Source organism: Syngnathus acus, chromosome 14, assembly GCF_901709675.1.
Source record: "Syngnathus acus chromosome 14, fSynAcu1.2, whole genome shotgun sequence".
Classification (NCBI taxonomy): domain Eukaryota; kingdom Metazoa; phylum Chordata; class Actinopteri; order Syngnathiformes; family Syngnathidae; genus Syngnathus; species Syngnathus acus.
Window position 1 is genome coordinate 9,099,751 of NC_051099.1, and position 26,968 is coordinate 9,126,718.

The 26,968-nt window shown below is 50.1% G+C and overlaps 2 protein-coding genes across 8 annotated transcripts; one reads left to right on the plus strand and one right to left on the minus strand.

Annotated features, from left to right (window-relative positions):
• The first annotated feature begins 7,771 nt into the window (after positions 1-7,771).
• Positions 7,772-11,212, plus strand: LOC119133898 (glycerophosphodiester phosphodiesterase domain-containing protein 5-like). The gene is made up of 4 exons (XM_037270094.1): positions 7,772-7,894; positions 8,039-8,263; positions 10,922-11,010; positions 11,079-11,212. The coding sequence occupies exons 1-4, from the start codon at positions 7,772-7,774 to the stop codon at positions 11,086-11,088; spliced, it is 447 nt and encodes a 148-aa protein (XP_037125989.1). The 3' UTR covers positions 11,089-11,212.
• On the minus strand, positions 11,210-26,400 carry LOC119133905 (unconventional myosin-VIIa-like). 7 transcript variants are annotated; one of them, XM_037270135.1, is made up of 49 exons: positions 26,371-26,400; positions 25,742-26,158; positions 25,504-25,617; positions 25,136-25,288; positions 24,225-24,409; positions 23,931-24,052; positions 23,595-23,737; positions 23,291-23,404; positions 23,073-23,226; positions 22,848-22,924; positions 22,652-22,771; positions 21,226-21,371; positions 20,953-21,163; positions 20,755-20,890; positions 20,465-20,571; positions 20,245-20,286; positions 19,805-19,942; positions 19,556-19,714; positions 19,391-19,483; positions 19,148-19,242; positions 18,986-19,070; positions 18,663-18,881; positions 17,624-17,941; positions 17,345-17,554; positions 17,090-17,266; positions 16,927-17,016; positions 16,712-16,839; positions 16,525-16,651; positions 16,309-16,428; positions 16,073-16,246; positions 15,787-16,014; positions 15,541-15,711; positions 15,359-15,476; positions 15,160-15,286; positions 14,926-15,095; positions 14,519-14,709; positions 14,331-14,455; positions 14,086-14,243; positions 13,753-13,906; positions 13,539-13,694; positions 13,361-13,466; positions 13,165-13,278; positions 13,011-13,098; positions 12,835-12,941; positions 12,568-12,753; positions 12,367-12,483; positions 12,204-12,287; positions 11,932-12,051; positions 11,210-11,737 (listed from the first exon to the last, which is right to left on the minus strand). In XM_037270135.1, the coding sequence occupies exons 2-49, from the start codon at positions 25,757-25,759 to the stop codon at positions 11,645-11,647; spliced, it is 6,588 nt and encodes a 2,195-aa protein (XP_037126030.1). In that variant the 5' UTR covers positions 25,760-26,158; positions 26,371-26,400; the 3' UTR covers positions 11,210-11,644. The 7 variants fall into 7 exon arrangements, with proteins under 7 accessions (XP_037126030.1, XP_037126029.1, XP_037126031.1 ...); XM_037270134.1 differs by having other exon boundaries at positions 14,519-14,712; XM_037270136.1 differs by lacking the exon at positions 20,245-20,286 and having other exon boundaries at positions 14,519-14,712.
• Between the last annotated feature and the right edge of the window lie 568 nt (positions 26,401-26,968).

Here is a 26,968-nt window from a genome sequence, read left to right on the forward strand (position 1 = left end):
TCATCAGACAAGCAAATGTGACTCACGCGGCAGGCCTCCGTTTTGTTGTATATGTTATGTATTTTCACGTTCAGATGGCTCCGGAAAACACACTGATGGCTTTCGAGAAGGCGGTGGAGGCGGGATGTGAAGGTCTGGAGACAGATGTCATCATCAGGTCATTTTGTGCCTTAAACACACAAGTATAACGTGAACAGTTTTTCAAATTTAAGCCCTGGGCGAGACTACTTCCAAGTGCCCCCCCCTCATTAAAAAAAATCTAATTTCATTTCACACAGAAGTTTTTTAATAGAACGTGAGAAAGTAAGTATTGATTCTACTAAAAAGGAATGAATGAGCGGTGACAAGAGGTCACTTAAAACGAGCAGTGACAAGAGGTCACTTAAAACCTTGAGAATTCTAGACCCTATCAAGTGCAATTAGAAACAGTTGAATTCCGCTGGGGCGTTGTGGAGGCCCCTAACTTACAGGTTAGTTAAATTCCGCAGTGGGAGGGCGGACTCCTCTGTTTTTCTAATGAAGTACAGGCAAATAGGAGCAGTTAAATTCCGCGGGGGCGTTGTGGAGCCCCCTAACTTACAGGTTAGTTAAATTCCGCAGTGGGAGGGCGGACTCCTCTGTTATTCCTAAAAAACGCGCGTGGTGTGTTTGTGTACGGTTTGACTGAGAGTGATCTCATTTGAGCGCTCCTCTATATAAACACACAGGATTGTAAACAGTGGCTTTGTGTGGGTGCAGAGGCAAGAACTCTCCGCTCCCTTCGGGGAGGTGAAAGGAGACTTACCACACATCGAATATTTAACCACTGTCCTGTGAATAAATTTGGCTTTAGGACACTGTAGGTGCCATTCGAATTGCCAACTCCGAAATTTAGAAAAATAAACCATGGGAAACTTAAATGTTAAGCAAAAGTCCCTACCCCGATATAAATTAAAATGCAAGGATTGGAAATTAATGGAATGGGTCGACCCAGAAAATGTAAAATATCTTGACAAATGGACAACTGATTACAACTTCGACGGTCAGTTGACCTCAAAATCATTGAATAATCTCAGGCAATTAATTAATGCCGGACATGGCGTAAACAAAAAGAAAATGAATGAAAACGGGCAAATAGGTGTGTTCTTAGTGGGCTCTATGTGGTCTTGTATGTTGTGCGTCATCTTTTTGTGCTGGTGTGTGTATGTGTGCGCGCAGAGGATCCTCATGAGTGGGTGTGTATATGGGTGTGTGTGAGTGAGATGTGTGTTCTATGGAAGAAATCAGTAATGGAGAATGTTCAGGAGGCTGTTGAGCGATAATAGTAAAATTAAGAAGTGGACGATGGTGTGTTTAAGTTGGTTAGAGAAACTATGATGAAACAATATCAGCACGACCTCGCTTGAGGGCCGTAACTGAGGGTGTGGACAATTGAGACAACAAATGTTGTGTAGAAGAAATCATTGAAAGATGTCGAATGTGAACATGACGAAGGGCGCAACAGCAAAGTTGGCCTGCCCTTTAAGAAGGTGAGACTGATAAATCGCGGGGCGCGGCTGTGCGCGTGGGCCTGTGCTATGCTCGTGTGGGCGGTGGGCCGGCATCATGATTGTTGCAGGAAATGGCCAGCCTGTGACCAATCAACATTGATGCCGCGCCCCACCTCGCACTAAACTGGTCCACACTGCATTAATGCCTAGCCTTGATGAAACAAAATTTGAGAGATGGAAAGAACTTGCTTTCTGGAACTGGATGAAGGAAAATTATGAAATAATGATATTCCAAAGCTAAATTTAAAATTTGAGAATAAGAGAGCGATTGAGTTAGTTAAAGTTAAGAAACAACAACAATTAACTATTATATTACTTTACTGGCAGTTATTTTGTTGATTTTTTTTTTTCCGATTAGTGGATTGGTTTGTCACCTTGAGAAAGGAAAAATTCCGATACAAATGGGCAGCGATATTATCTGCCCATACATATGAACCGATACAAATGGGCAGTGATATTATCTGCCCATACATATGAACCGATACAAATGGGCAGCGATATTATCTGCCCATACATATGAACCGATACAAATGGGCAGCTGTATTGAGCCATGGTGTTGTCACGTGGTGTTGACACCTGGCTCAACAGGGGGGATGAAAGGGCAGGTCAGTCAGCTTTATACAACATACGGATTTGATTCATATTCAAAACATTTTCAAAACAAAAACTTTTTTTGTAGAGCTTGTTTAACATGCGCTAAACACAATCCACAGGGTTATACTGCCTGGTCATAATAGTTGCATTCTCAAAATGGTTTGAATTGGCCTCAACAAAAACACTGAATGCCTTAACAGTGGCAAAAACGTTATGTAAAGAAATAATACCGAGATATGGGATTTCAGAAATTAATTCTCGTGACAGGACTGGTATAAAGTGTGAAAATGTGCATGGAAAAAACTGGAAGATCATGGACAAAATGTTTAGACCTGGTCAAACTGTACATAAATATTACAAGTACTGTGGGTTTAACCCCGTATAAAAAAAATTGTTTGGGCGACAATATAGATTACCATGTTTTGAAACCAAGTGGGAAGGTCCCTTTTTGGTATTGCTCACAACGCCAAATGCTTTAAAAATAGCTGAACGCAACACGTGGATTCATTTATCTCATTGTAAAAAGGTGATCTCCACAGACCCAACCTAAGTAAGGAAGGTGAGCAAAGACTGGTAATAGTGCCTGATCCTGGTGCCAAGATCCAGGGTTGACACGAAGGCTAGCAGAAGCTATTTCAAGACACCGACCTGAAGCTCAGGGCGTTGACTCTGAGGAGATCTAAAAACAAAAGTTAAGATTAAAAATGAGAATTAAGATGTTACTGTATAAATGTTTTGAGAAAGTGCGGGCCTGCGCCTTCTGGATGACTGTTCTCACGTGTGCTGCTGTAGTAGCATGGGTTGTGTGCTATGAGCCTCTAGCCTCTTTTCATCAGAAACACAATAACCTGGCTAGCACTCATACTAACCAATATAGTTCATGGGATGAGACTGCTAGACGTAAGCGTGACACCCAATCCCCTTTTGATCATGTTGTCTGCACGCCAAACATTATCCACGCTCCGACTTGCGTACCGTGGCTTTTGTCTTGGACTTACAAAAACTCATTAATGTTCACGGTGGCTGCTAATACATCTTCCTCTATTACCTTACCTATGAAAAGGGTTTTCGAAATGGCCAACCCACTACTGGGGACAAATGGCTCGGATATTGGTGGTATTTGACTGGTCACCCAGTTAGCACTGACTGGAGCACCCTTGTCACCACACAAGCGTTAGAATATTGGCCCTCTGGATCCAGTGAAGAGGCTGTGTTTTTTGCTAAGCGAGTAACCTTAAAGAACCAAGGCACAAGCCTCCTTTTGACCTTTGCACTCCCTGATGGCCAAATTCGGCCTCCAAATGCCACTTTGTTTAACACTTCCTGTTGGGGGTTTTAGTTATGGGCTTGGTCCTCCGGTGTTGATCCTCATTTCCCTGTCGTAATCTGCATTAACAAAACTATGTCGGTGGCCGACCGTCCCGGTATGAATAATTATACTAAAACAGCTGGAGTGAAGATCACGAGTGTGCTCCTCACTGATATAGATAGCTATTTCATGGCCTCCACAGGAATAAGTGCTCAGACTAACAACTGGCTCCTTATGACTGAACAAGCCGCGAAGATGGCTAACACCAGTTGCGTCGTGTGTATGGGACCAAGACCCCTTTTAAAAATTATACCTGCAAACGTTGTTCCGAAGTGTGCTGTTGTTTTAATGTTGAACTCATCCATACCACCTACTCATGACTGTTTTATATGGGATAGGATTTATCCTGTTTCTTCCATGACGAAAAATAAACCCCTTTTTTCTTCCACTGTAGCTAAGGGTAATTTCGCGTGCATCAAGCTGCTTGGTACCGGTGTGAACTGGGTGCTCTAGCTGCACCAATGTGTGCTTCTCTGATAAATGTTACTGCCCCTTTTTCGCCCATTGCTCGTAGTGATATTTGGTTTTGGTGTAATAGTCCATCCATTTTCTGAACCGCTTAGTCCCCACGGGGGTCGCGGGAGTGCTGGAGCCTATCCCAGCCGTCATCGGGCAGTAGGCGGGGGACACCCTGAACCGGTTGCCAGCCAATCGCAGGGCACACAGAGACAAACAACCATTTGCACTCGCACTCACACCTAGGGACAATTTGGAGTCTCCAATCGGCCTACCAAGCATGTTTTTGGGATGCGGGAGGAAACCGGAGTGCCCGGAGAAAACCCACGCGGGCCCGGGGAGAACATGCAAACTCCACACAGGGAGGGCCGGAGGTGGAATCGAACCCGCACCCTCCTAACTGTGAGGCGGACGTGCTACCCAGTGCGCCACCGAGCCGCCTGGTGTAATAGTAACAAACTTTATGATAGGTTGCCTTTGAATAGCTCTGGAGTTTGCGCGTTGGTGACCCTTTTGCTTCCTGTTCAATTGATACCCATGACTCCTTCTGATCTGGGATCTTTTGTTAAGTCTATGGTACCCAAATTCTGGTTAAGAACGAAGCGAAGCGGCGAATGGCAGGGTGCGACAGATCCAACATACATAGATGCCATTGGTGTTCCTAGAGGAGTACCGGATGAGTATAAGCTGGTGAATCAGATAGCAGCTGGTTTTGAATCCGCCCTGTGTTGGTGGTGTACTCTTAACAAAAATGTCGACAGGATCAATTACATCCATTACAACGTGCAGAGGTTTGGAAATTGGACCGAGGCGGGTTTCAAGGCGGTCCACTCCCAACTGGCCGCTACTTCCCTCATGGCTTTCCAGAACCGAATGGCCCTTGACATGCTACTCTCAAAAGAGGGCGGTGTCTGCGCCATGTTTGGTGAGCAATGCTGCACATTTATTCCAAATAATACTGCCGCTGATGGAAGCCTGTCCCAGGCTCTCGAGGGCCTGAGGACCTTGAATGGGAAGATGAAGGAACACAGTGGGGTGAACACGGAGGTTTGGAACAACTGGCTAAATGTGTTCGGAAAGTACCGTACCCTGGTTTCCTCGGTCCTAGTCTCCATTGCCGTTTTTTCTGCTGTTTTGGTCTTGTGTGAATGTTGTTGCATTCCGTGTCTCCGGTCTCTAATTAACAGATTAATTACAACAGCTATCTCTCCAGCAGCTGAGACTTTTCCGTTGCTCCAAGGGGACGACTTTGCGACTGACGAGGGTTGTCGCTCTAGCAATGGCTCCATCTTTGAAGCTCCTGTGGTAAACCTGTCCAATTTGTTTCCCGACTCTGACATTGATTATTAAGGCTCAATCTCCTCCCGAGTGTAAACCTGTTCTTATGAATTGTGATCCTACGGCTGAAAATCTTTTTGAAGTGGCGCTTTTGGGTGATAAGATGGTCTCTGAGAACTTATGATACACAGGAGGGAATTGTTAGAAAAATGTAGTATATATATATGTTATCATGCGTTCTCTAATCAATGCTTTACCGCAATATTACTGCAATATATGCTTGCTGTTTGGCCTTGCTGTTTTTATGATGTACCACAGAAGAGAGAGGTTACAGCTGGGTCAGACAGGACGCAGCTGACAACTCAGCAAAAAGAAGACATCTACCGAGACAGTTCCTTTTTAACAAAGACCCTTATGATCAACAACATGCCTCATCGCTATCTCGCACCCCCGATGAACCTACAAGTGACCATCATGTTTCCTGATTTTATCACAGACAAAGAATTGTTGCTGATCACTCAAACTCCTCCTCCCACTGTTCCATATCAGTATGTAGCACCTTGTGATTTTTCTGCTTACGAGACAAAGCCCACGTGCTTTCCCCCTTCCCTTTAGGGGCGTTTGTCTCACTTTGTGGGTAGGGCAAATCCAAATAAAAAGAGCAGGAGTGCATACAGATATTTAGTGTAGTGAGATTGTTGTAAGCGATCTGTACTGCACTCCTCGCGAGAAAATAATTAATATTCTGTCTCACTTGTGGTTTGTTTGCTGTTGCTCTTCTCTTAATAGTTATTCAGTCAGCGACTTAAACCTGACAAAATTTTAGGCCTGTATTTATAATACTATTCATGACGTGTGTTCTTGGGAAAAAACTGAGGTGTGATTGGCTTTAGCCCACAAATAATGTTGCACTATACAGTGGATCCCCCCCTTTTTCATGACCACTTTTCCTCGCAGGTGAATTGCCCCCCAAAAGGCATTAAGTCAGTTTCTGTGCACAACTTCTTAACAAGCATGGACCCCCGGTCTGCAGCTGAAGTGGGCGCTAAATTGCCAATTCCCCCTGAAGAGGGTGCTAAATTTCCAATTCCCCTCACAGTGCTGAAACCGCTTTGCAGCGCAATTTTATTTGGGGGGGGGGCTCGTACCGCCCTCCACGTGACATAAAAAATGCCGCCCGCCCACTTTGCCCATGCCAAAAACCGCTACTGCATGATATGTTAAAACGGAATCTAAAAGAAAACATCGGCAACGACACTCACAGGCCCTGCTAAAAAGTTAAACTATGATGCGGTGTCTTTGCTGATCTTGTTCAGATCTTTCTTCATTCCTGACTCCTGGTGGCCAAGTTAGGCCAAGTTACGTTAAAGTACCTACAGTACATCCATGAAGCGCAAACTGCTTATATTGCAATTAATTACGATGCTACTGATTTTTTGCTGATTTAAAAAAAAAAAGCGATCTGGAATGGACTAAGCCTGTGAGAGATCGGACAGTACAGCCAAATGCAAAGTGAAGCAGTCTTTATTGTGGAGGGAGAGGGGAACGTTGGAGGGCTGAAGCGGCGAACGGTCAAGGCTGCGCTCGTTGGGGGTGGATAGCCGGATGGCAAGCCAGGGGAAGGAGCTGGCGGCTATACTTCACACTGGCGAGGACTGAACGTGGCTGGCCGCGCTAATATAGCGCTCCCAATGAGCCCGCGCCAGGTGACAGCGATCCTAGTGATAAGGGGGCGTTGCTGGATGACTCCGTTGCGTGACAAAGTCATTAGAAAATGTGCCAATGACCTTCCACCATTGGCCTTTGTGGTGAATGGTCTTTGTTGTTTCGCTGGTCTCCAAAAAAAACACTCGGTGGACGATGGCTGTCCCAGGGAAGCACTCCAGTGACACACGGCTGATTGGGAAAAGATTTTATTCAACCGATGTCAGAGTGATGTCTCTCCAAAAGTTCGAGTGGCCCCAAAAGCAAAGACGTTTCAGCCCTCAACAGCAAAGATGTTCGCCCCAAAAAGCCCTCGCGCCTCTCTCTATCTCTTCTCCCCCATCATTTGTACCTCGTAAGACAACAGCTGCGGTTCGAGTCTCACTCTACTGGTTACTTCCGATGCCCTTAAAAGGGCATGGACAAGGGTCTTCCTGGTCACGGACGAATGGCCCTTCCATATTCTAAGTACCTACACATTACTGAAACTAGAGCTTCTCTATACCGCAAAAATAGCTTAGGGTCTTCTCACTGCTGCTAGGTCGCCATTTAAGGTGACATACAGAGACGCATAGAATCCAAATTACACTACACCTTCAAACACAACCTGCTGCTGTTGATGCACTCAGGCCGAAGGCAAAAAAGCACTTTGCAGCATTGAACCTCAGGCGGCCGGCCAACCCGCCTCGTGCATCACTTACTTGCAGATTTGGTGCGTTTATCGGAAGGCTTGCTCCCTGGATGTCCCCCACCAATAGTAGACGATTGTACGGTACCGATCTAAATAGCTCACTAATTTTGCGGGTGCCTTCTTGTTAGTTTTGACGGCGTTCCCTTCCTAATGCACGACCGATCGTTGCGGCGGACCACCAACATCGACGAGGTGTCTCCCGACCATGGCGACAAGCCGTCCGACATGTGGCCGCAACTGAGAAAACTCAACACGGGCACCTGGTTCCTTTCCGTGAGTTGCCATCCTAGAACAAAACACGATTTTGAGTTTCTGACGTTTACTCAACAAAAATCTAAAATGCTGCATCAATGTCATTTAGTGGAGGTTCAGGAGTTGTTTCCAAGCTGTAACGTTGGTTTTCTGGGCCCAAAACAGACAGACCCGTACGGCACGGCGGCCTCTCTGGGGGCGGAGGATCGTCAGTGGGCTGGGGAGCAGCCCGTCTGCACGTTGCTGGAATTCCTGGAGCTGGCGGTCCGCTATGATAAGTTGGTCATCTTCGACCTCTACCGGCCCCCCCTGGGACACCCATACAGAAATTCATGGATCCAGCGTACCCTGGACGTCATCTTGAATGAGTCGACTGTTAGGCCCTCCCAGGTGCAAAAATAGCAACATTTGTTTGTATGTTCTGCTCTTTGTCTTGGTGTAGTAAGAGAAGGTAACCACAACAGAAATACAAGTCAAATCAAGGCAAGGAAAGATTTGCGCAGTGGCACCAATGGACTGAGTGTATTATCCCTTCTCCTTTCACTTTGGCTCTTTTTGTGTACGCACATGTGCGCACGTGCACGTGTGTTTCCATTCCAGGTGCTGTGGTTGACTCCCGAGTTGCGCCAGTTTGTCCAGGAAGAGGAAGGGCATTTCCAGCAGACGTCAGGTTCAGTGGACTCCATAGAGAACCTCCAGAGGCAGAACATCAGCAGGCTCAACCTGCACTACACTTCTATGTCGGTCCAGCTCATTAGGTGTGTGTGTGTGTGTGTGTGTGTGTGTGTGTGTGTGTGTGTGTGTGTGTGTGTGTGTGTGTGTGTGTGTGTGTGTGTGTGTGTGTGTGTGTGCGTGTGTGTGTGCGTGCGTGTGCATGGTGCGCGTGCGTGCGAGCGAGCGAGCGCGCGCGCGCAAGAAGAAGTTGTCACTTTGGATTTATCTGCAATAATCTGTGATGGTTTTTGTGTGTGTGTGCCCGCAGCCACTACGCGGCGGCAAACATCACCACCAACCTGTACGTGGTCAGCGAGGCATGGCTCTACTCGGTGGCCTGGTGCACAGGATCCCACTCGGTCACCACCAACATGTTCTCAAACCCCTGAAGCAGCCTGTCTTTCTCATGGTCATTCTTTTACACTCATCTCACTGTATTTGGCCAAATCAGGTCCATTTAGCCAGCTATAGAGGAGGTCTTTCTTTCTTTCTTTCTTTCTTTCTTTCTTTCTTTCTTTCTTTCTTTCTTTCTTTCTTTCTTTCTAAGTCGGGGAGAAAAGATGCTCTATTTGCAGTAACGTATTTGCCAAGGGCCAAACGAAATCAAATGGAAGCGGCATTTACATATAACCAAATTGAGGTGAATGACAACGGCTGAACAATCAATTGAACTCACTGTCCTCTGACTTTGTTAGAGCTCCGACGAGTATGAGGCCATGTGGCTGGTCACTGATGTGCTGTCACTGCTTCTGGTCGTGACCATCTTCACCTTGCACAGGTACAACAAAACTTTTTACTTTTATTTAGGTACAAAATCAGGGCTGTGGACTCGGACTCGGGGACTCGGACTCGGCCATTTTTGCCGGACTCGGTGCTGATTTTGACCGAGTCCACCGAGTCCGACAATAAAAAAAATACGTTCAATTTTATTTTCATCATGCTGCTGAGAATGCGCGTAGGAATACTGTCCACAGCCCTGCTTACGATCAAGTTTGAAAAAGAACTTGACAGCATTGAGCGCCGCCGGCGTTTGTCGGCCGCCACCTCGCCAACCGGTCAAACGCGCATGCGCGTTAGGGGAAATCCCGCAAAGGAGGAGGGACAAACAGAGCGATTGGTTTTGCTGGCTTTTTAATGAATGGCGACTGTGACTACGGGGGCCCATTAGGTCCAGAAAAGCTGACAAGACGCTTGCCAAAATGGCAAGGAAAAAATGCACAGCTAAACGAATATATGACGATGAACACAGGACGTTTTTAACAGAGTTAAAGTTGTTTTTTGTTGAACGCTATGGCAAGCCATTCTGCCTGATATGTCGGACGTCATTGGCGCATTTAAAAGCTTCAAATGGTCAGCGCCACTTCAGCTCACTTCATGCCAATATCGATAAGGACTTTGCAAAAGGGACTGAATTTCGCAAGCACAAGTTTGGAGACTTTGAAAAGTCAGGCAGAAAAATAGGTACAGTTTTTCAAAAAAATTACGAAGCACTCAGAGACTGTCACACTTGCATTGTTTCAACTGGCTTGGAACATTGCACGGGCTAAAAAGCCATACAATGAAGTGGAGTTCGTTAAAATATGCCTCAGTGACGTTATTGAATTTTATTTTCATCATGCTGCTGAGAATGCGCGTAGGAATACTGTCCACAGCCCTGCTTGCTTGTTATGAAGACAAATTTAGTTGTTGCGTGCGCGCCCGTGCCTGCCTGCCTGCGTGCGTGCACGTACAAGACCCACAATGCCCCGCGCGCAGCCAAGATGGAAGAACCCAGGAGCAGCGAGAGAACAATGTTTTGCCTCTAGATTTGGGGGGGAAACGGAGCGTAAGTTACGATCAATGCGGCCACGTTGAGTTGCACTTAGGCTAATGTTTACATTATGTACCAATGTCAAGGACGATTATGTCACCCAGCTTATATCATTGATGTGTTTCGATAGTTGTGGGGTCGTCACTAATTATTTGTGTTTAGATAAATGTCTGAGCTATAATGGTGTAATTAATGATTAAAACTTGAAAGTATCTGTTTATTGTATTCGTTTATAATATAAACGAATACAATAAACAGATACAGATATAAACTTTATATGTTTAATAAAGACAAAGCCATCACAAAACTGTTGTAATTATTTAGATTTTGATCTAAATTAGCCTTGAATAAAGACTAAGCAGTCACATGAATTAACAGAAAAAAATGGACAGCCGGACTCGGACTCGTGGTCAAGAGGCCGGACTCGGACTCGGTGCAAAAATCCGACCGAGTCCACAGCCCTAGTACAAATCATTTTAAGAACTGCACCTAGCTGCATGCTTTGTGTTGCCTTTGCCTGAAAGGGGGAGAGCAACGAGACCCCTGGACCTGAATGGCCTCTCGGGACTCAAAGATATGGTGGAAGAAGACAAGTACATTCAGCTCAAATCAGGTCACTGGGCTTTTCCACCACACGTCTCTCTCCAGAATGAAACCAAACACTGGCTTCGTATGTTACAGAGCGAACTGACGTTTGGTCCGTGTCCAGCGCCGGGACTCCGCCAGCGGGGCAAAAGCACGACTTTGGCCAGTGACTACTTAAGGCGGCAAACTCATTAGCCCTCATTTGCTCAAATAAAAACATGTTGTACTATGTTCCAAGGTCATTTATTGCCAACCACATGAGGACATGTTGAATGGGTTAAAGCACATCCAAGTAGAAGTAAAAGGGATTGTGTGTCACAAGGGAGGGGAAGCCTCTGTCGTGTGTTGTTGGCTTACTTGTTCACACACTGAAAGATGAGAAGCTACTTAGAGTGGCTTGGCTAGCTAGCTTGGTGAAAACACATAGACACGAGCTCGCCATCAAGCTTACCGAAACGGCTGCTAAAACCACAAAAAATGGATCCGCTGATGAAAAGAGTCCGAAAAAAGTTCGTCGATAACATTGTAACATGAAGTCGTTGGGTGAAACTAACAAAAGAAGTAAAAGAAAGGCTAACCGCAAGGCAACTGGTGAGCGTTAAGGGCCAAGATGGCGTCGGCGCTCTGTCACAAAAGCCAAGATGGCACCGCCGGTCGGTCGTTCACTTGCTGCTACCTCGAGAGCTTCGCTGTTTGGTCATGGTGGTTAGCATCTGACTGATGTATGATGTCAGCAGGTCATCCATTTTGTAGCCCTGCACAAAGGTGCCCAAATGTGACATGAGCTGGCACCCAATTAAAAACAGTCGCCGTGTGTTTTGGAGTCTGCTCTGGAGCTATCGACACACACGCACGCTTTGGCTTGGCAAGAGTCAATTGGCTGGTGGCGCCAATTGATGCATTTCACAAGCTAACGCCATTAGCTCATGTTAATCTGCGGAGCACTCACCAGCGAGGTTTCGCACAGCAGTTTACTGCCTCGCACCAGGTTGCCAATGGTGATGTGGAAATAAGTGTTGCCGCTGCTCCAGTTGGAGATCTTGGTGAATGGGTGTGTGGTCAGGATGTCCTGCGGGAAGCAGCGCAGGTCAACAAAGCAAACGGGCCGGCCGCTGCTATCGCTGGGCTTAAAACGCAGGCCGTGCCATTCTAAAAGCAAATCTCGGCAAAGTTCAAACGATAAAAACGGAAATAGGTTTGCGAGCCTTACTCAAAACGAACCTTTGACTTTGGGTCAATCAGACTGACCCCGTGCTTGTTGATGGCGATCAGGAGGCTTTCCGGGTAATTTGGATCCGTGGTTTGCTGCGCGGAAGCAACTCTTTCAAAGTGGCCACTGGGCTCAAGCATGGCGGTGGCGGCGTTGGGGTGACGGCGGTTGTACCTTGACCTCAAAGAAGGCGGAACCAAAAGTGGCCCACTTGTAGATGATTTTGAGGAAGCACGCTTTGGCTTCTTCTCTCGTCTTTCCAGACTGCTTGTTGAAGTGTGACATGATGGACTGATGGGCGAACAAAGACAGTCGGATTAACGGGAAGCTCCGTGCGGAGAGCAAAGTCAGCGCCGGCTCCCCCGTCCGTCTCACTCGCTTCCAGTCATCGGCGGAGAGATGACGGCTCTGGTCCTGAGGAACAAGGTCTTTGAGGATCTTGGCCATGTTGTGGAAGTGAGACTCGTCGTCGTCAAACTTGACCCTGTAGATGAGCGCCGCCAGCTGGTGCACTTCCTCCTGAGAACACTTGTGGTAGCCTCGCAGGTACTTTGGCAGCTCCTACTCACAAAAGCAAGAAGAGCAAGCACGGTTCAAGGGCACTTCTCAAGCTTAGGGAAGATGTCAAGAAAGGCTAATGACTTGGTAGTAGTGGAAAATGGAGTCAGCCATGGAGTCTTTGCCAGGCATGGTGTTGGTCCACAGCTTTTTCATGAAGAACACCTGGTAGGTCAGCAAAGGCAGCACACCTGCACACAAATGCTGTCAACTCCAACTTGAGGAAAGCAGAAATTTTGCAAAGTGTCTTTTGTTTTCACCTTCTTTCACATGTCTGGCTTTCTTGATCCAGTCGGTCAAGTGGCGCACAAAGTCAAAGAAGAAGTCGCCGTCTGGCACACTGATGACCTGTCGTGGAAAAGCAAAGGAAAGCAAGTGCACGGCGGTCGCAACGTCAGTGCTTTCTGCTCGTACCTTATCCGTGATCTTGACAAAAAGGCTGAAACCCTCCGATGACTTGAGCATCAGGCGTCCCGAAATGTTGTAGCAAAAGTCTTTGGCCTTGGTGCTCGACTCCACTTCGAAGACCTGCCAATGGAGCCCAAATGAACACAGCCGGCGCACAAAGAAACTTTTTTGCCATCAAAGCGTTCCGGAATGGAGCACTTGCCTCGTCCGAGTCATCCGGGAAATAAACTTTGTGGAAGATCTGGGTGGTTTTGTGCTGGATGGCTTCCACCTCCACCAAGTGAGGAGGATATTTCCTTGAGCCGTTCCTAGCGCAGAGGACGAGGTGCGTGAGGAGAGCGGATGGCAACGAGGAGGCGCGGCGGCCTTTGCGCACGCACCGGAGGGCTTTCTGCAAGCGCTGCATGCAGTCTGGAGCCAGAGGGTGGTGCTTCTTGGCCTGGAGGAACTTCTGGATGTGTGGCAGCAGGATGTTGCTGGGAGGAAACAAGCCCGTGCAGAGCCACAGCAGCTCCCATGCCTTCTCCTCGCTGTACCTGAGACGACACGACGTTGCACAAGGAGCACGAGCAGCCCCGAGTCGGTCCAACTCACTTGACGTGATTGTCGCTGAGCTGTTTGACAATTTGACAGAAGATCTCATCTTTGAGTGGCTCGGCCTTCAGCGCCCCCTCAAAGATCTGATCGGTGAGTTCGTTGAGCGAGCGCGCTCGTTTGGAAGGGTAGTCACCCGTGTACTTCATCATGGGTAAGGCCGCTGTCAAGGTCACAAACACTAAAGGTGGCGGCAACAACAAGCTGGCAGGGTGGATTGCGGACAATCTTCTGCTTTTTTGCTCCCTGAGGACCAAGTCAGACAGCATTGACAAACTCGCTAGCACAGAAGAGGCTGTGGCTCTTAGCTAGCGCTGCACCGTTGAAGGATATCCATGAAGGCCTGGCACGCCTCCTGGGAAAGCTCCTCGTGGGCCAAGACCTTCTTGAGGAGAGGCTGCTTGAGAGGCTCCCGGCTGCAGCTCCACAGACGTTCCTTCCCTCGAGTCTTGGAGATCATTACCCGGCTCAGAGTACTCTTTGGAGGAGGTCTGGAGACATGGCCGCGTGCAGACGGCTGTGTTATGGCACGCAGCCACGTCTCGGCTAGCACGCTATGTACGGGGAGCATCGACAACCTAAAGTGATCGTAGGAGAACTCCTCCAGCGTGTAGTCTTTGCTTTTATCCTCACTGGTGGCGAGGCCCATATGGGACAACGTAACCGATTCCCGGCGCTGATCCGGAGTCATGGTCACCAGCGCCTTTGGAGAGAGTCAAGGGAGTCATGGGTAGGGGCCCGACCCAACCTGCCTTGCCTCGCTCACCACAATGTCATATTGAGGTCTGGTGACAGTGGGCAGAATGTAGACGCGGTCAGCCGGAAAGTCTCCTCGCTGTTTGGTCCTGTCGTTGACGCCGTGGGCCCAGCCAGAGTTCATCACGCGCTCACCACCGTCGTGTTCGTCCAGGATGATGAGATCCCCCTTGGAGAAACTCAGGAATGTGGACTCTATGCCTGCTGGGAGGGCGAAGACAGGAGAGCTAGCATTTCTTTGGTTCTCTCTCTCTGTCTCTCTCTCTCAGACTCTCTCTCTCTGTCTGTCCCTCTCACTCACTCACTCACTCACTCACTCACTCACTCACTCACTCACTCACTCACTCACTCACTCACTCACTCACTCACTCACTCACTCACTCACTCACTCACTCACTCACTCACTCACTCACTCACCCGGGTCAGGACAGTTCACTAGTCCCACCGCAAACTTGGAGCGCTTCCTCAGACCTTCGAGGAAGGCCACGACGAGGTCTCTGATGTCTTCGGCATTATTGGACGTGAAGGTGTACTCGTCTCCTTTGATGGTGGCCAATGTGAAACTCTGGCCTTGGAGTTTCCCTCCTCTGCAAAGGTTTTGCGCAAGCTTTGAAGCAGGACACTTGGGGAGAGCGCTTCCTTGCGCGATACCTGCTACTGGAGACAGCGATGATTTCCGGGAAAGACAGCTCCAGCAGGACCTGCTCCTGCTCGTCGACAAAGTAAACGCCGGTCCAGTTTACCGCCACGATCACATCATTCTTGGGCAGACTGGGCCCTGCCGAGAAGCAAACGACTCCACTTGAAATCCTCTTGAGCCCCGACCCGCGAGTGCTTGGACGTGACCCACCTGAGAATTTGAAGGCCTCGTAGAAGCGTGAGAACAGCAAAGGCCACTTGAGTCGAGCAAAAGATACCACATCCTCCTTGACCTTCTGCATACCCGACCTTCTCTTGTCGTGCAGGCCCTGGACGGACACCGGCAGTTAACAGCCAAGACCAGGAAAGATCCGCTCGGCCTGGCAGCGCTACCTTCTTGTGGGCACTGACAACGAGCTGAGCCCACTTCTCGGCCGTTTTGGCCGGGGTGATCTCTCTGTCTGGGATGTAGGAGGGGATGAGGCTGAGGAGGCGATCATACAGAATGTCCACGCCGTAATCCACGTAATACTGCTGAGAGGCGAGCTCGGCCAGGTCCTCCTCCTTGGAGGCAAAGACAACGGGGATCGGCACGGGATGGCAGCCAGGGCCGGACGCGAGCGAGCAACGGTCGCTCACCCTCTCGCAGCGATACTCTCCGAACTTCACCCCTCGCACGATCTGCTGATAAATGAGATTGGTGGCCACGTCGTCGTCGGTGGGGTCGTGCCACGGCGTGAAGATCTCCTTTCTGAAGAACAGCCTCCAGGGGGCGTTGCGCTCCTGAGCGCCCTGCTCCTTGGCGTACTGCTCGCACTGGGAGACGGCGTCCATGACGTGGTCGCTGCCGCTGCCCAGCGATGACACCTGAGCACAGATGGGTGCTTTTTCCGCTTGGGCTCCTTGTCAGTGGCCGTCAACATACCTTGTCGAAGAGAGCGATGTACAGCGAGAACCCGAAGCGGTCGGTGAGGTTGATCTTGTCAGCCAGAGCGCCGCACAGCTCGCCGGCCGTGGTGGCCGAGTCGGCCAGCAGAGTCTTGGTGGTTCCGTCCATAAACGTTACGGGCAGCATGATGGGCTTCTTTGATTTGGTGGCCTGCCAAAAGGTGACAAACGGTGAGCCGTGGGGGAAACTTTGATTTAGGCCTCTCGGCTCACCTGTAACTCCAACCAGGACGGCGGCTGCGTCCGCGTGCGGTTGACAAACGTTCTGCGCAGTCGCTCCTCGCAATACGGAGCATAGCCGGGCGGGCCGTTGACCAGGAAGGTCCGCAAATACTGACAAGGAGAAAGCAACGGCTCGGCTCAGGAACTGCTGACAACGACCAGACGTACTGGACCGGAATCAGACGTTTTGGGCTTCTAGTGACTCACCTTGACAAACTTCTCTGAGGGTGCAAAGCAGCCCACACAGAGAGAGAGGAGGATCCAGCCGCGGGCGTGGCTGCTTTTGGACGGATTCTGAGTCAGCTGCTTGCAGATCTGACAATAGATCTCATCTCTGGAGGGGAGCGCATCCAGAATGAGCTTCAGCCTGGCTACGTGGAAGGGGAGCGCTCACCTGAGGGCGGGCCTGAGGATGCCGTTGCCAATGATAAAGTGAAGTTTGTCCAGGTTGGAGGTGGGCCGCTCCTCTAGCATGCTGTTCCCCTGGAGGCCGTGGTCCCCCTCGGTCAAGCGCCTGGTCACCTGCCGTATTTCACAAGCCGGCCGTTTCTTTAGGGAGATCATATCGGCACACTTTAAGGATGAAGGAATCCTGCACAGTGCGCACACCTCTTCTGTGATCTTGGACTTTCTCTTCAGGGTGAGAGACACAAGTTTGTGTCGGATACGGTTCCTCTTCTGAGTATCTACGGAGCTGTTCTGCAGACACAATCAAAAATTCTGTGAAAATGTGGCTGGCAGCAGTTCCGACTTGTATGCGTGGCTCGTAAACCTCTGCGTCAAACTGCAGCTCCTGCAGCTCCTTCTTGAACGTCCTCTTCCCGAGGGTTTCGTAGATCTTGGTCATGACGGGGATCTTCTCACTGCCGTCATTGAGGACCAGCTGGCATTTGGGCTCGGGCAGATCGCCCATGAATCGCAGAACGGTGATCCACACTGCTAAGGCGGCCTAGCGGACGCAGCATGTTGTGTTGGCGCGGGTGCGGCTGTGGCGCAGGTGCGGACGTGGCTCGGCGCGCGGCTTCACCAGTTGGTCTCCTTCGTCCTCGTGAAAGAGCAGCGGCTGCTTCAGCGGCCGTCTGATGTACGTGTGAGTGGAGACGCCTTGGAAATACGTTGCCGCGAACTTTGAGAACTTGTACTCTGAGAGATCCTCGTCGTCCTCATCCGGCAGTGGAAGCGTTTGGTTCACCACATCGGCCGCGGCCTCGTCGCCCCGGGACACGTTCACCAGGTCCTGAGCAAAGGCGGCACAGGCGCAGCGATAACTCGCAGCTTTTTTTGAGGTGTTTTGCTCCCCTCGTACCTCAAAGCCGGCGGGGGCTTGCCCGTCCTGGTGGGGAAGCGGTCCAGGGTTGCCCAGGAACCCGAAGACGCGGTCCACCATGTCCGAGTGGTCCACGGGCTGCTCGCGCTCCCGCTCCATCTGCTCCAGCAGCTCCTTCTTCCTGCGTGCCTCCTCCCGCTCTTGGCGCTCACGCTCCTCGCACTGGCGGGTCAGCTGGAGCAGGCGCTGGCGGTGATTGCGCTCCGCCTCGGCCTTGGCGCGCCTCGCCGTCATCTGGTCGCGGAGCCGCTCCTCCTCGGCCAGACGCTGACGCTCGGCCTCCAAGCGATGATGCAGCTGTGCGGCGAGGGTTGAAACTATTCTCAACACGAGGAACTCACACCCGGCGACTCGCTGGTCGTCGCCTCGGAACCGGATCGCCAACGCGTCTCTCTTAGGACGAGCGACGTAAAAGCTACTCGGGACAGACGCGAAAAGAAACTGACATTTGAACCACAAAAGTACATGCCATTTATTAGCTTCGTTAGACATTTATACGTTTTGACGCCACATAAAGGAAACAAAGGGAAAATAAACTCGGCACACAAAAAATGTTGCCGGGCAGTAAAACCATAAGGTACCAAGTAAGAGTCTGAGGTGATGCAAGCACATTAGCGCAACAATCACAGGGGAGAAAGGCGTTGGTGGGGGTCGGACTCAACTCATCCATAAAATTAAATGTTGCGGAGATGAAAAGCCAATGAATGGCACATCACAGCAAAAAAAAAGACATTTTGGTTGTTTTGAATGAAAAGCCCAAAATTCTTCTTCTGTTACGGCAATCAAGGCAACCTTTTGTTTTCCAGATAAAAAAGCTTGCAAACAAGCCTGGCAATCCCTCGTCTCGTCCATCAAATGTTTGCAACGGTAATGGTACGCATGAGGTATTTGACGCAAATAAGCAGTGCCGGTAAGGCGTCGGGGCGCACTCCCCCTCCCTTCAGCAGTAGTAAGCGGGTCTGGGCGGCACACTCAGGTGCCACAAATAGCAGTAGTAGACAAAAGAAGGCCTTTTTACCTCCGCCCTGAGCCTGCGGCCCAGGCGTCTGGCTATCATGCCCCTGGCATGGGCCTGGATGGTCAACACGGCTTGGAGACGGCGCCAGAAGGCCCGGCGGACCAGGAAGCCTCTACAGCGGGCCTGGATGAGGGTCACGCACCGGCGGGTGGCCCGGTAGCTGCTGTAGAACTTCCTTGCCCGGTAGACAGCCTGCAGACGCAGGAAGCCGTGCCGCATCTAAGAGGCACACGGAAGGACACCCACGTTTGTGCTCCAGGGACCGACGTAACAACCGAGTGTGAACGGGTCGAAGTAGGCGGTTGCCGGTTTGTCCGACTTACAATGTTGTAGTGGTTCCTGCAGCGATAACCTCGCCACATCTTCTGGATGACGGTCACAGCACTCCTCAGGCGGAGGAAGTTAGTCCTGGAGCAATGCCAGAAACAGCGCAAGGTGGAGCCCAACGGAATAAGAAGAGGAGGCCTTTCCGGAGCATCTCTGACCTCTGCTTGAGTCCGCGCACCGCTTTCTGGATGAGGACAACCTTGTCGGTGATGCCCTTGTCCCGCTCCATTTCCAGCTCCATGTCGTGGTGGTCCTGACGGGAAATGGAGCCATTGAAAAAAAGGCGTGGCTTGCCAAGATGTTGCTTTCGTTGTTCAAATGGAAAAGAACGATGACATTCTATGCCCGTTGTCAGCCAACAAGCAGCTTTCAGACTCCCGTTGTGGCGCTCGGCTCGGTACCTTGAGGAAAATCTTGGTTTTTCCAATCTGCCAGTCTCCGTGCCTTCCCAATGTGGCCAGGACGATCTGCCGGCAAGTTCCTCGCAGGTCTTCCTGGATAGAAAAACCTAGACGGTCGGTCGGTCCTCCAAAGGAGCTGCAGGAACAGGGGGAAAGAGAACTCACCTGTACGTGGGCAAGTTTGACGCCGGGCACGAGGACTCGGTAGCGGTCCACAAACTCGGCAAATGAATATCGGATGGGATAACCGGCTCGTCTGATGCGGATGGTCTCCATCATGCCCGAGTAGCGCAGCTGCCTGATGCACAGCTCTCGGTCGAACAACTGAAAGGCCAGAAAGGCAAAGGCGAGTGGAGGCCACGGGCAGCCAACAGCAGCCGGCTTTTGTCTCCGGCCGAGACGGGAGCGCCTCACCATGGCTTTCTTCAGCTCGTTGGGTTTGATGCAGCGGACGAAGAAGGGCTGACATGCGCCCAGTGTGCGCATCAGCATCTCCAGCGAGCGCTTAAACTGGCTGCTAAGCGTGGGCGAGCGCTTCCTGGTCTCGGCACCCTGGACGGGAGCAAAACAGAGCACGCTTGCACTTCTTCTGCTCGTCCTTGTGCTGGAGTGTCGCGCGATACAAGACTGCACGCGGAGCGTCTAAATACACCACTCGCGACGCAGGAAATAACACAACAGCCGAAGGAAACATCACGTTGGGCTCTAGCCATGCTCCGTCTGCACAAATCTTTAAGAATTGGCATCTAAAAAAAAAAGTGCGACTTCCCGCACGTGCCTGTGTGAAATAAAGAAGAGGGTGCTACTATGCAGGGGACTGCGGCACAGGGGGGGCACTCGACAGCCAAGGTTACCTTTGGAGCAGGTGTGCTGGGCTGCTGATAGCCACACAGAAACTGATGGCCAAGAAAGAGCAGATTGATGGAGGAAGTGCGCATTAGTGACAACAGCAAAAGCAAACCTCCATGAGACCTAGATGCCTTTCCCTTCAGACCTTTACGGCAGGCTTCCTACTAGCTTGCAACTTTGGTAAGAGAATGTGAGCACTGTTGAAAACCTGTCTTTTGCTCTCACCATGGCCACGTCGGGTTGGAAGATCTGCTTGATGAACTTGTTCTTGGACGAGTGGACGAGCTGAATGATGTCCGTGTGGAGGCTGTCGCGGTTTTTCTCCAGGAAGCCTTTGAGACGTACCAGAAGCAGTTGCTGGGTCTGAGCTACATAAGCGCGGCTCGCGACAAAGACAATGCTTGAACGAGACTCTCCCACACGTCCGCGCTACGGCCTTCTCCATCCGCTTGGTCGAGCCCACCCGTTTTACAAGAGATGCGCTTATCTCCAAGCAAAAGAGTAACTGAACTGACCTCTGGTCTCGTAATGCACCACGCCGGCAAAGTGTTGGATCCCGAAGCGGCTTTCGTAGCTGTTCTTCGGGGGGATGTAGTTGGAGTTGAGCTTGTGCTGCGAGTTGAGCTTGTACAACATGGTGGCATCGGTTCCCTGGTGGATGACAAAGATGAGATCAGAGGGCAGCGCTTTGTTTTCTGGTGTTTTTCTCAAACCTTGGGAAACTTGCTCTCTTCGTCGATGAGGGAGATGATGTTCATGGGCTTGTTGGCGATCATGTCGAGCGCATCCTGGTTGTCTGTGAACTCAATGTGCTTCCAGCTGATGTCCTCGAGGTTGTATTCTTCCTGCTCCAGCTTGAAAACGTGGCGCACAAAGAACTGCTGCAGGTTCTCGTTGGCAAAGTTGATGCAGAGCTGCTCGAAACTGTGGGAAAAAAGCGACGTGAGCGACTGGGAAAATGCCTGACGCAAAACCCAGCCTCCAACCTGTTGACGATAAAGTTCTCAAAGCCAAAGATGTCCAGCAAGCCGATAGAGCGGCGCGTGACGTTGTCGTCGTGGCAGGACGGCGGTCTGTAGATGGCACCGTTGATCTTGTCCACAATCCACACAAACAATCTGCCGTAAATGCCCTACAGAAAAAAACAAAAGTGCAATTTGCAGACTTTGGCCAGGTCATGAGTGAGTATTAAGAGTATCAATATTTTGTGTGGGGATCACATGACTCTTTCAACCAGGGGTCACCAACACGGTGCCCGCGGGCACCAGGTCGCCCGTGAGGACCGCATGAGTCGCCCGCAGGACTGTTCTAAAATTAGCTCAAATAGCGGCACTTGTCAGTGAGCTGCATCTATTTATTTTACAGTCAAACCTAGGTTTTCGAACGTCCTGGTTCTCAAACAAATCGGAATTCGAACAAAAAAGATTTTTTTGCTTCGGTTGTTGAACAAAATTTGGAGTTCGAACCTTGCGAGATGAGCCGGGAGGACCCGAGAAAACCCGACCGCGCGGCCCGGATGCCAACTGACTCCGTTGTTATTGTATTTCCGTTACTTTGAGGATTGTATTAACCCCTAATCATGCCTCCAAAGAAAGCAAGTGGGAGCAGTAAAGCCATCCTAAAACACAAAGACGGTCTTAAAGCAATGGGACAGTGAGCGCCCGGCGCGCTGCGGTTGCGTGATCGGACCAAATTAAGCTCCCTGCGCACTGAGGTCCACTTAAATTATTTAATTTAATTTTAAGAATATTTTCTAAATTTTAGCGACGGCTCTGTCACAATAACGCGACCAGCGCGGTGCAGTTGAAAAAATGCTTAAAAAAGGCGGGGTTTTTTTGTCTTGAGACAGATTAAAAATGTTATTTGTAATGGGAAAAATAGTTTCGGAATTCGACCGATTCGCTTCTCGAACCGCCTTCTGGAACGGATTGTGGTCAAAAACCAAGGTTTGACTGTAGTTTTGCTATCCTTGTTAAAATCACACTTACATGTGAACTGGAAATGACAATAATAACACATAGTGAAAGCCAAATTGAACAAATTGGCTATTTCAGAAGTGTGTGTCAAACTGGTAGCCCTTTGCCTTAATCCAGGGGTCTCAAACTCCAGTCCTCGGGGGCCGCATTCCTACATGTTTTCCAAGTTTCCCTCGTTAAACACACCTGATTCAATTATCAGGCTCCTGCAGAACGTGAGGATGAACTGATCATTTGAATCAGGTGTGTTTAACGAGGGAAACTTGGAAAACATGTAGGAATACGGCCCCCGAGGACTGGAGTTTGAGACCCCTGCCTTAATCAGTACCCAGGAAGTAGCTCTCGGTTTAAGAAAGGTTGGTGACCCCTGCTTTAAACATTTAGCGGATGGTGCTCAAGTGCCACTTTTCTAGTTGGCGCAGGTCCAGGTCCAAACCTTGACAAAGGCGTCGCGCACATCCAGGCCTTGTCCCACACTGAGAGGCGTAACCACACTTTCTCCACGCGTGATGAGGGTTCGAGTGGTCAAACACACCATGACATCCTTGGGCTCCACCTAGGGGACACGGCAAATCAAGACGGCTTCGTCTTTCTCGCAACTCGGCGTCGCATTTTGCCAGGGACTTGCGCACCTCCATGAGAGAAGCGGCCGTGAGCAGGTCAGGGGATCTGACCACCACGCAGGCGTCCAAATTGTCGTAGGTGCGAGCTAGATGCAAACGGCAGAAAATCCAAAATCCAAATGGCGTCGTGGCCACCATCTCGCGTCTCCGCAGTGACTTGGTCTCGAGAATTCACTTTCTCTCCTAACCGTAACCCCCGAGGTGCAAGAGCGGTTTATCAGTACGGTGACTTGCCCTCAAATGTCAGGTTGCCCATGTGCAAGATGGCGGCCAGCAGCTTGGAAATCTCCCAGGTCTCCGTCTCAGTGAACATGAGCACTTTCATCGCTGCCAGGATGCCCGAGTAGTCGGTCAGGTCATCGCGGCCGTCGCACTCGGTGCAGTGACCCTGTGAGGTGGCACCTTTTTGTCAGAGCGGACGTTTCCACCCGCGGATTGCTCTGCTACCATACCATGGTGAGGTAGCAGTAATCTGTGGCCTGACCCAGGCCCAGTTTGGCTTTCATCTCCGGGAGCATGCCCTTTAACATGCAGTAGAAAATATGATAGTTCCTCTCATCTGAAGCCTAGAGAGGGACCAAAAAGACACCAGCCCAGTTAGTTCCACCCTGCATGCAAATGCACTGACCGTATCAACCTGGGCTGAAAAAAAGTAATTCAATCAAATAAAAAAATTGCAAATAAAACAACTGAAATTTGTGACCGAGATGACTCAAATGATTTGTCATGTCATGTCAACCCCCCCAGCCCCCCCACCTGTCGACACACACGGGACTTCTCCAGCAGGTACTGTTCTATCTTGGCACCTTCGATGGCCCCTCGCTGATTGAAGTGGATGTCGATGTACTTCCCGAAGCGGCTGGAGTTGTCATTGCGAATGGTCTTGGCGTTACCGAAGGCTGAATGCAAAAACAAAACCCCAAAACAAAACGATGGGCAACCACATTCAAGTCTTCCTCAATTCTGTCCAGAATCAAAATCAGAAGACAAGACACTCAGACAGTGCCTCGTTTTGAGATCCCAAGCCCGACTGGCTGGTGACACGGGACCACGCCCTCAAAAGTGAGAGCACAAACCAATCGGTCTCCTTGCCTTCCAGGATGGGCGTGGCCTCCAAAACCTGCTGCTCGATCCAGGAGTGCTGACCGCTGATGGCCGCCAGAAACTGAAGAATCAACTTGGTGCTCTCAGTCTTGCCAGCTCCGGACTCGCCGCTGCCACCGGGAGAAAAAGATCAGACTTTGGTCCACTTTTGAACTTTGTTTCTATGATTTCATAGGATTTGTGATTAACTCGGTTGGCCTTTTTCCACAAATGAGCATTGTTAAGTTGATGATTTGGAAGCAAATTGGATTTCCATGGCAACCCAGGGCTGAAACTTGGCACCTGATGATGCAGCACTGGTCCTTGTTGTTGCGCTGCATGTTGAAATAGCAGTTGTCAGCGATGGCGAAAATGTGCGGTGGCATCTCGCCGATCTTCTTGTTGGTGTACAGGCGGATCTGGTCGGGTGTGTATATGGGAAGCAGTTGGTAGGGATTGACGGCCACCAGGATGGAACCCGTGTACGTCTGCCAAGCCAAGGGTAACATGGGAACAGCTGCTTACAAATGCCATGCCTTGGCAATTCCCAGACAGGACACATACAGCGCGCATCCCCAGAGGCGAGGAAAACACTTCAATGGGCAGCAAAATATCTTTTCCGGCAATACATGAGACACATTTCAATCAGAAAAATCATAAGGCGGGTCGTCGTAGTGTGACGTGAATCGATTCCAGCGGCTAGCCATATCTACGGCCTAAAAATCTTTTAAGTGGCACAAAGTGGTTTGCAAAGCCAACAATTGAATGTGCGTGATTCGGCTGCAGGGAAATCAAACTTTTCTTTGCCATCCGCTTGAGATAATGGCGGCGTTAGCACAAGGAGGAGCAGCTGGTCAAAATGTACATTCGTGTACGCGCGCCATGCTCCATCACACTTACCCTTCCGCCACAATTTGTCTACACGGAGGGAAAAAAACACACACACAGACACAACAACCAGGAGAGACATGACACCAATAACTTGGAAACAGGCTGACATCAATAGCAATATAGTGCAAGCTTGGTGGTAAAGGACTCCGCTGGCTGTGCCAATAATAAGCAGGTAGTATGTGTCGTGATGGCAGTTGCTATTTTTGAGCCAGCGCAAACAGCTTAAGAGAAGTAAGAGCTTAAGAGTCAGGCTGGCGGCCGCAGCCAATGGAGTCGGGCGGCTAAGAGCCAGCAAGGTCATAAGGCGCCGCGCCGTTACTGACATAGATGACGCGCTCGTTGTAGCGGATCAGAAGGTTGCGCAGGATGCCGGCTTCGTTGAGGTCTCCTAGTCGGATCATGTCCTCCACACCCTGGATGGAGGTGGGGTGCATTGGCTTGATGTGGCCAGCGTTCTGAGGCGAGATCCGGTGTTCCTGGAAGTGGACGGGCGGGCACAAAGGTGGTGTTACTCGTCAGTCACCAAAAAACAAAAATAAAATGCTCAAAAGTTGCAAGACAACTGCTAGGCAGCAAAGCACTGACGGCGGCAGAGTTGATCATGTGGCATTACGAGGCCGCACTAGCTGCAAGCTACGTCACTCAAAAACAGCATACATTTCAAGCGCTCGCTCAGTGTGCCGCAACTCACCCGGCCTTCATCATCCACGACTTGGATCTCACCCGAGTCACACAGTTTGACCACCGCCCCCACAGGAACGTCAAACTCCCGGCCCGTTTTGAGGTCCAACCACACATAGTCACCCTGGAAGCGGGTCCCAAATATTTCAAGGCGCCACTCAAAATATCCATTCCGTGTTTTTTGTGGAAATACACAGACGGCATCCTCTACTCCTCACCCCCCTCTCGCCTTTTCTGTGCCGACGTACCTGTTGCAAAATGACCATGGCTGACTGTCGACGACACTCTGGGCGTCACGCGGGCGGACCCTGCAAAGTGCGCTTAGATTAACATTGATGATTTTCAAGAAAGCAAACCTGACATTTTGAACGTGACTAGGAAGTGGAGGGAAAAACGGGCACGGTTAAATAAGCCGGGTGGGGGCTGCCTCCGTGGGCTTATTGGATTCCTGGAGCTAATCCTGCCACTTTGGCAGCCAGCATAGTTTTCTCGACTGAGCAGTCACTAGGAAGACTGACCGTTCGATCACTTGCACCCCCAATCAAGCCAGTTTGGACTCCAACCACAGCGAATGATAGCGGAAGAGGTGCAACTCACATGGTAGGAAGCGCAAACCATTGTCATTGTCAACCGAGCGTGTTCAAGATTGTCCAACATGAGTGCCTCTGAAGAAAAACAAACACAGAGACACAATCTTTTAAGTTCTCCCGGCAGTGTCCATGCAGTTTAGTGAAGCTGGCCAATGAGAACACAGCCAGGATAAGAGGCTTTGGCCTAAAGCTGGGGCCAGCGAGGCCGGCGAGTCGACGCGGCCCGGTGGCGGGTGAGCAAAAGGCCTCTGTTTGTGACCCGCCCTAGCACCATCATCTCAACTAACCTCTCAATAGGAAGACCCCTCCTGTAGTCTCCTCCGGTGATCGCCACAAGGATGGGCCCAGTTTACAAGATGGTGGAAGAGGCACAATGCTTTGCGCCTTTCAGGACCTTGCGTTGACAAGATGGTGTTGGAAGAGGCCAAATGCTTTGTGCCTTGCGTTCAATCCTCAATCTGTGGTGGGTCCGATAAGGGGTTCTTTCAAGGGTTTTGTGGCGCGGGCCGGCAAAAGAGTCCTCCGCATTCTCGTTGAACCATTCATGGCCGCTGATCCTGATTAGGAGGGTGCTGGGTGGAGTCTGTAGATGGAACAGGAGGAGGCGGTGACAACATTGTTAAGCGCACACGATGCAAAATTAAGCTTGGGTTGTGTGTCTGGGTTCCAAAGTAGCCAGCCACAAAATGGGAGTCACTTAGGAAGTGCTTTGTAATAGCGTGCAGCTGCCACTGGATGCCGATCATAAAGCATCAACAGCACGCTTCGAGCATGTTTGCAAATGTAAACATAAACACAAACAAACAATGGAGTTCTGAAAACTTGAACTCATTTAATTATTTGCATTTTTCTTTGCATGTCTTGATTCCGGTAAAACAAAAATAT

What these genes read in the sequence shown, in the direction of transcription:
- LOC119133905 (XM_037270130.1), bottom strand. An exon ending in AGTCCAAGATCACAGAAGAG is followed by an intron (nt 16,840 to 16,926) that starts GTGTGCGCACTG and finishes GAAATACGGCAG; the next exon opens with GTGACCAGGCGCTTGACCGA. An exon ending in CCGCCGATGACTGGAAGCGA is followed by an intron (nt 12,484 to 12,567) that starts GTGAGACGGACG and finishes TTCGCCCATCAG; the next exon opens with TCCATCATGTCACACTTCAA.
- LOC119133898 (XM_037270094.1), top strand. Translation starts at nt 7,772, where the DNA reads ATGCACGACCGATCGTTGCGGCGGACCACCAACATCGACGAGGTGTCT. An exon ending in CGGGCACCTGGTTCCTTTCC is followed by an intron (nt 7,895 to 8,038) that starts GTGAGTTGCCAT and finishes GGCCCAAAACAG; the next exon opens with ACAGACCCGTACGGCACGGC. An exon ending in CGACTGTTAGGCCCTCCCAG is followed by an intron (nt 8,264 to 10,921) that starts GTGCAAAAATAG and finishes TTTGCCTGAAAG; the next exon opens with GGGGAGAGCAACGAGACCCC.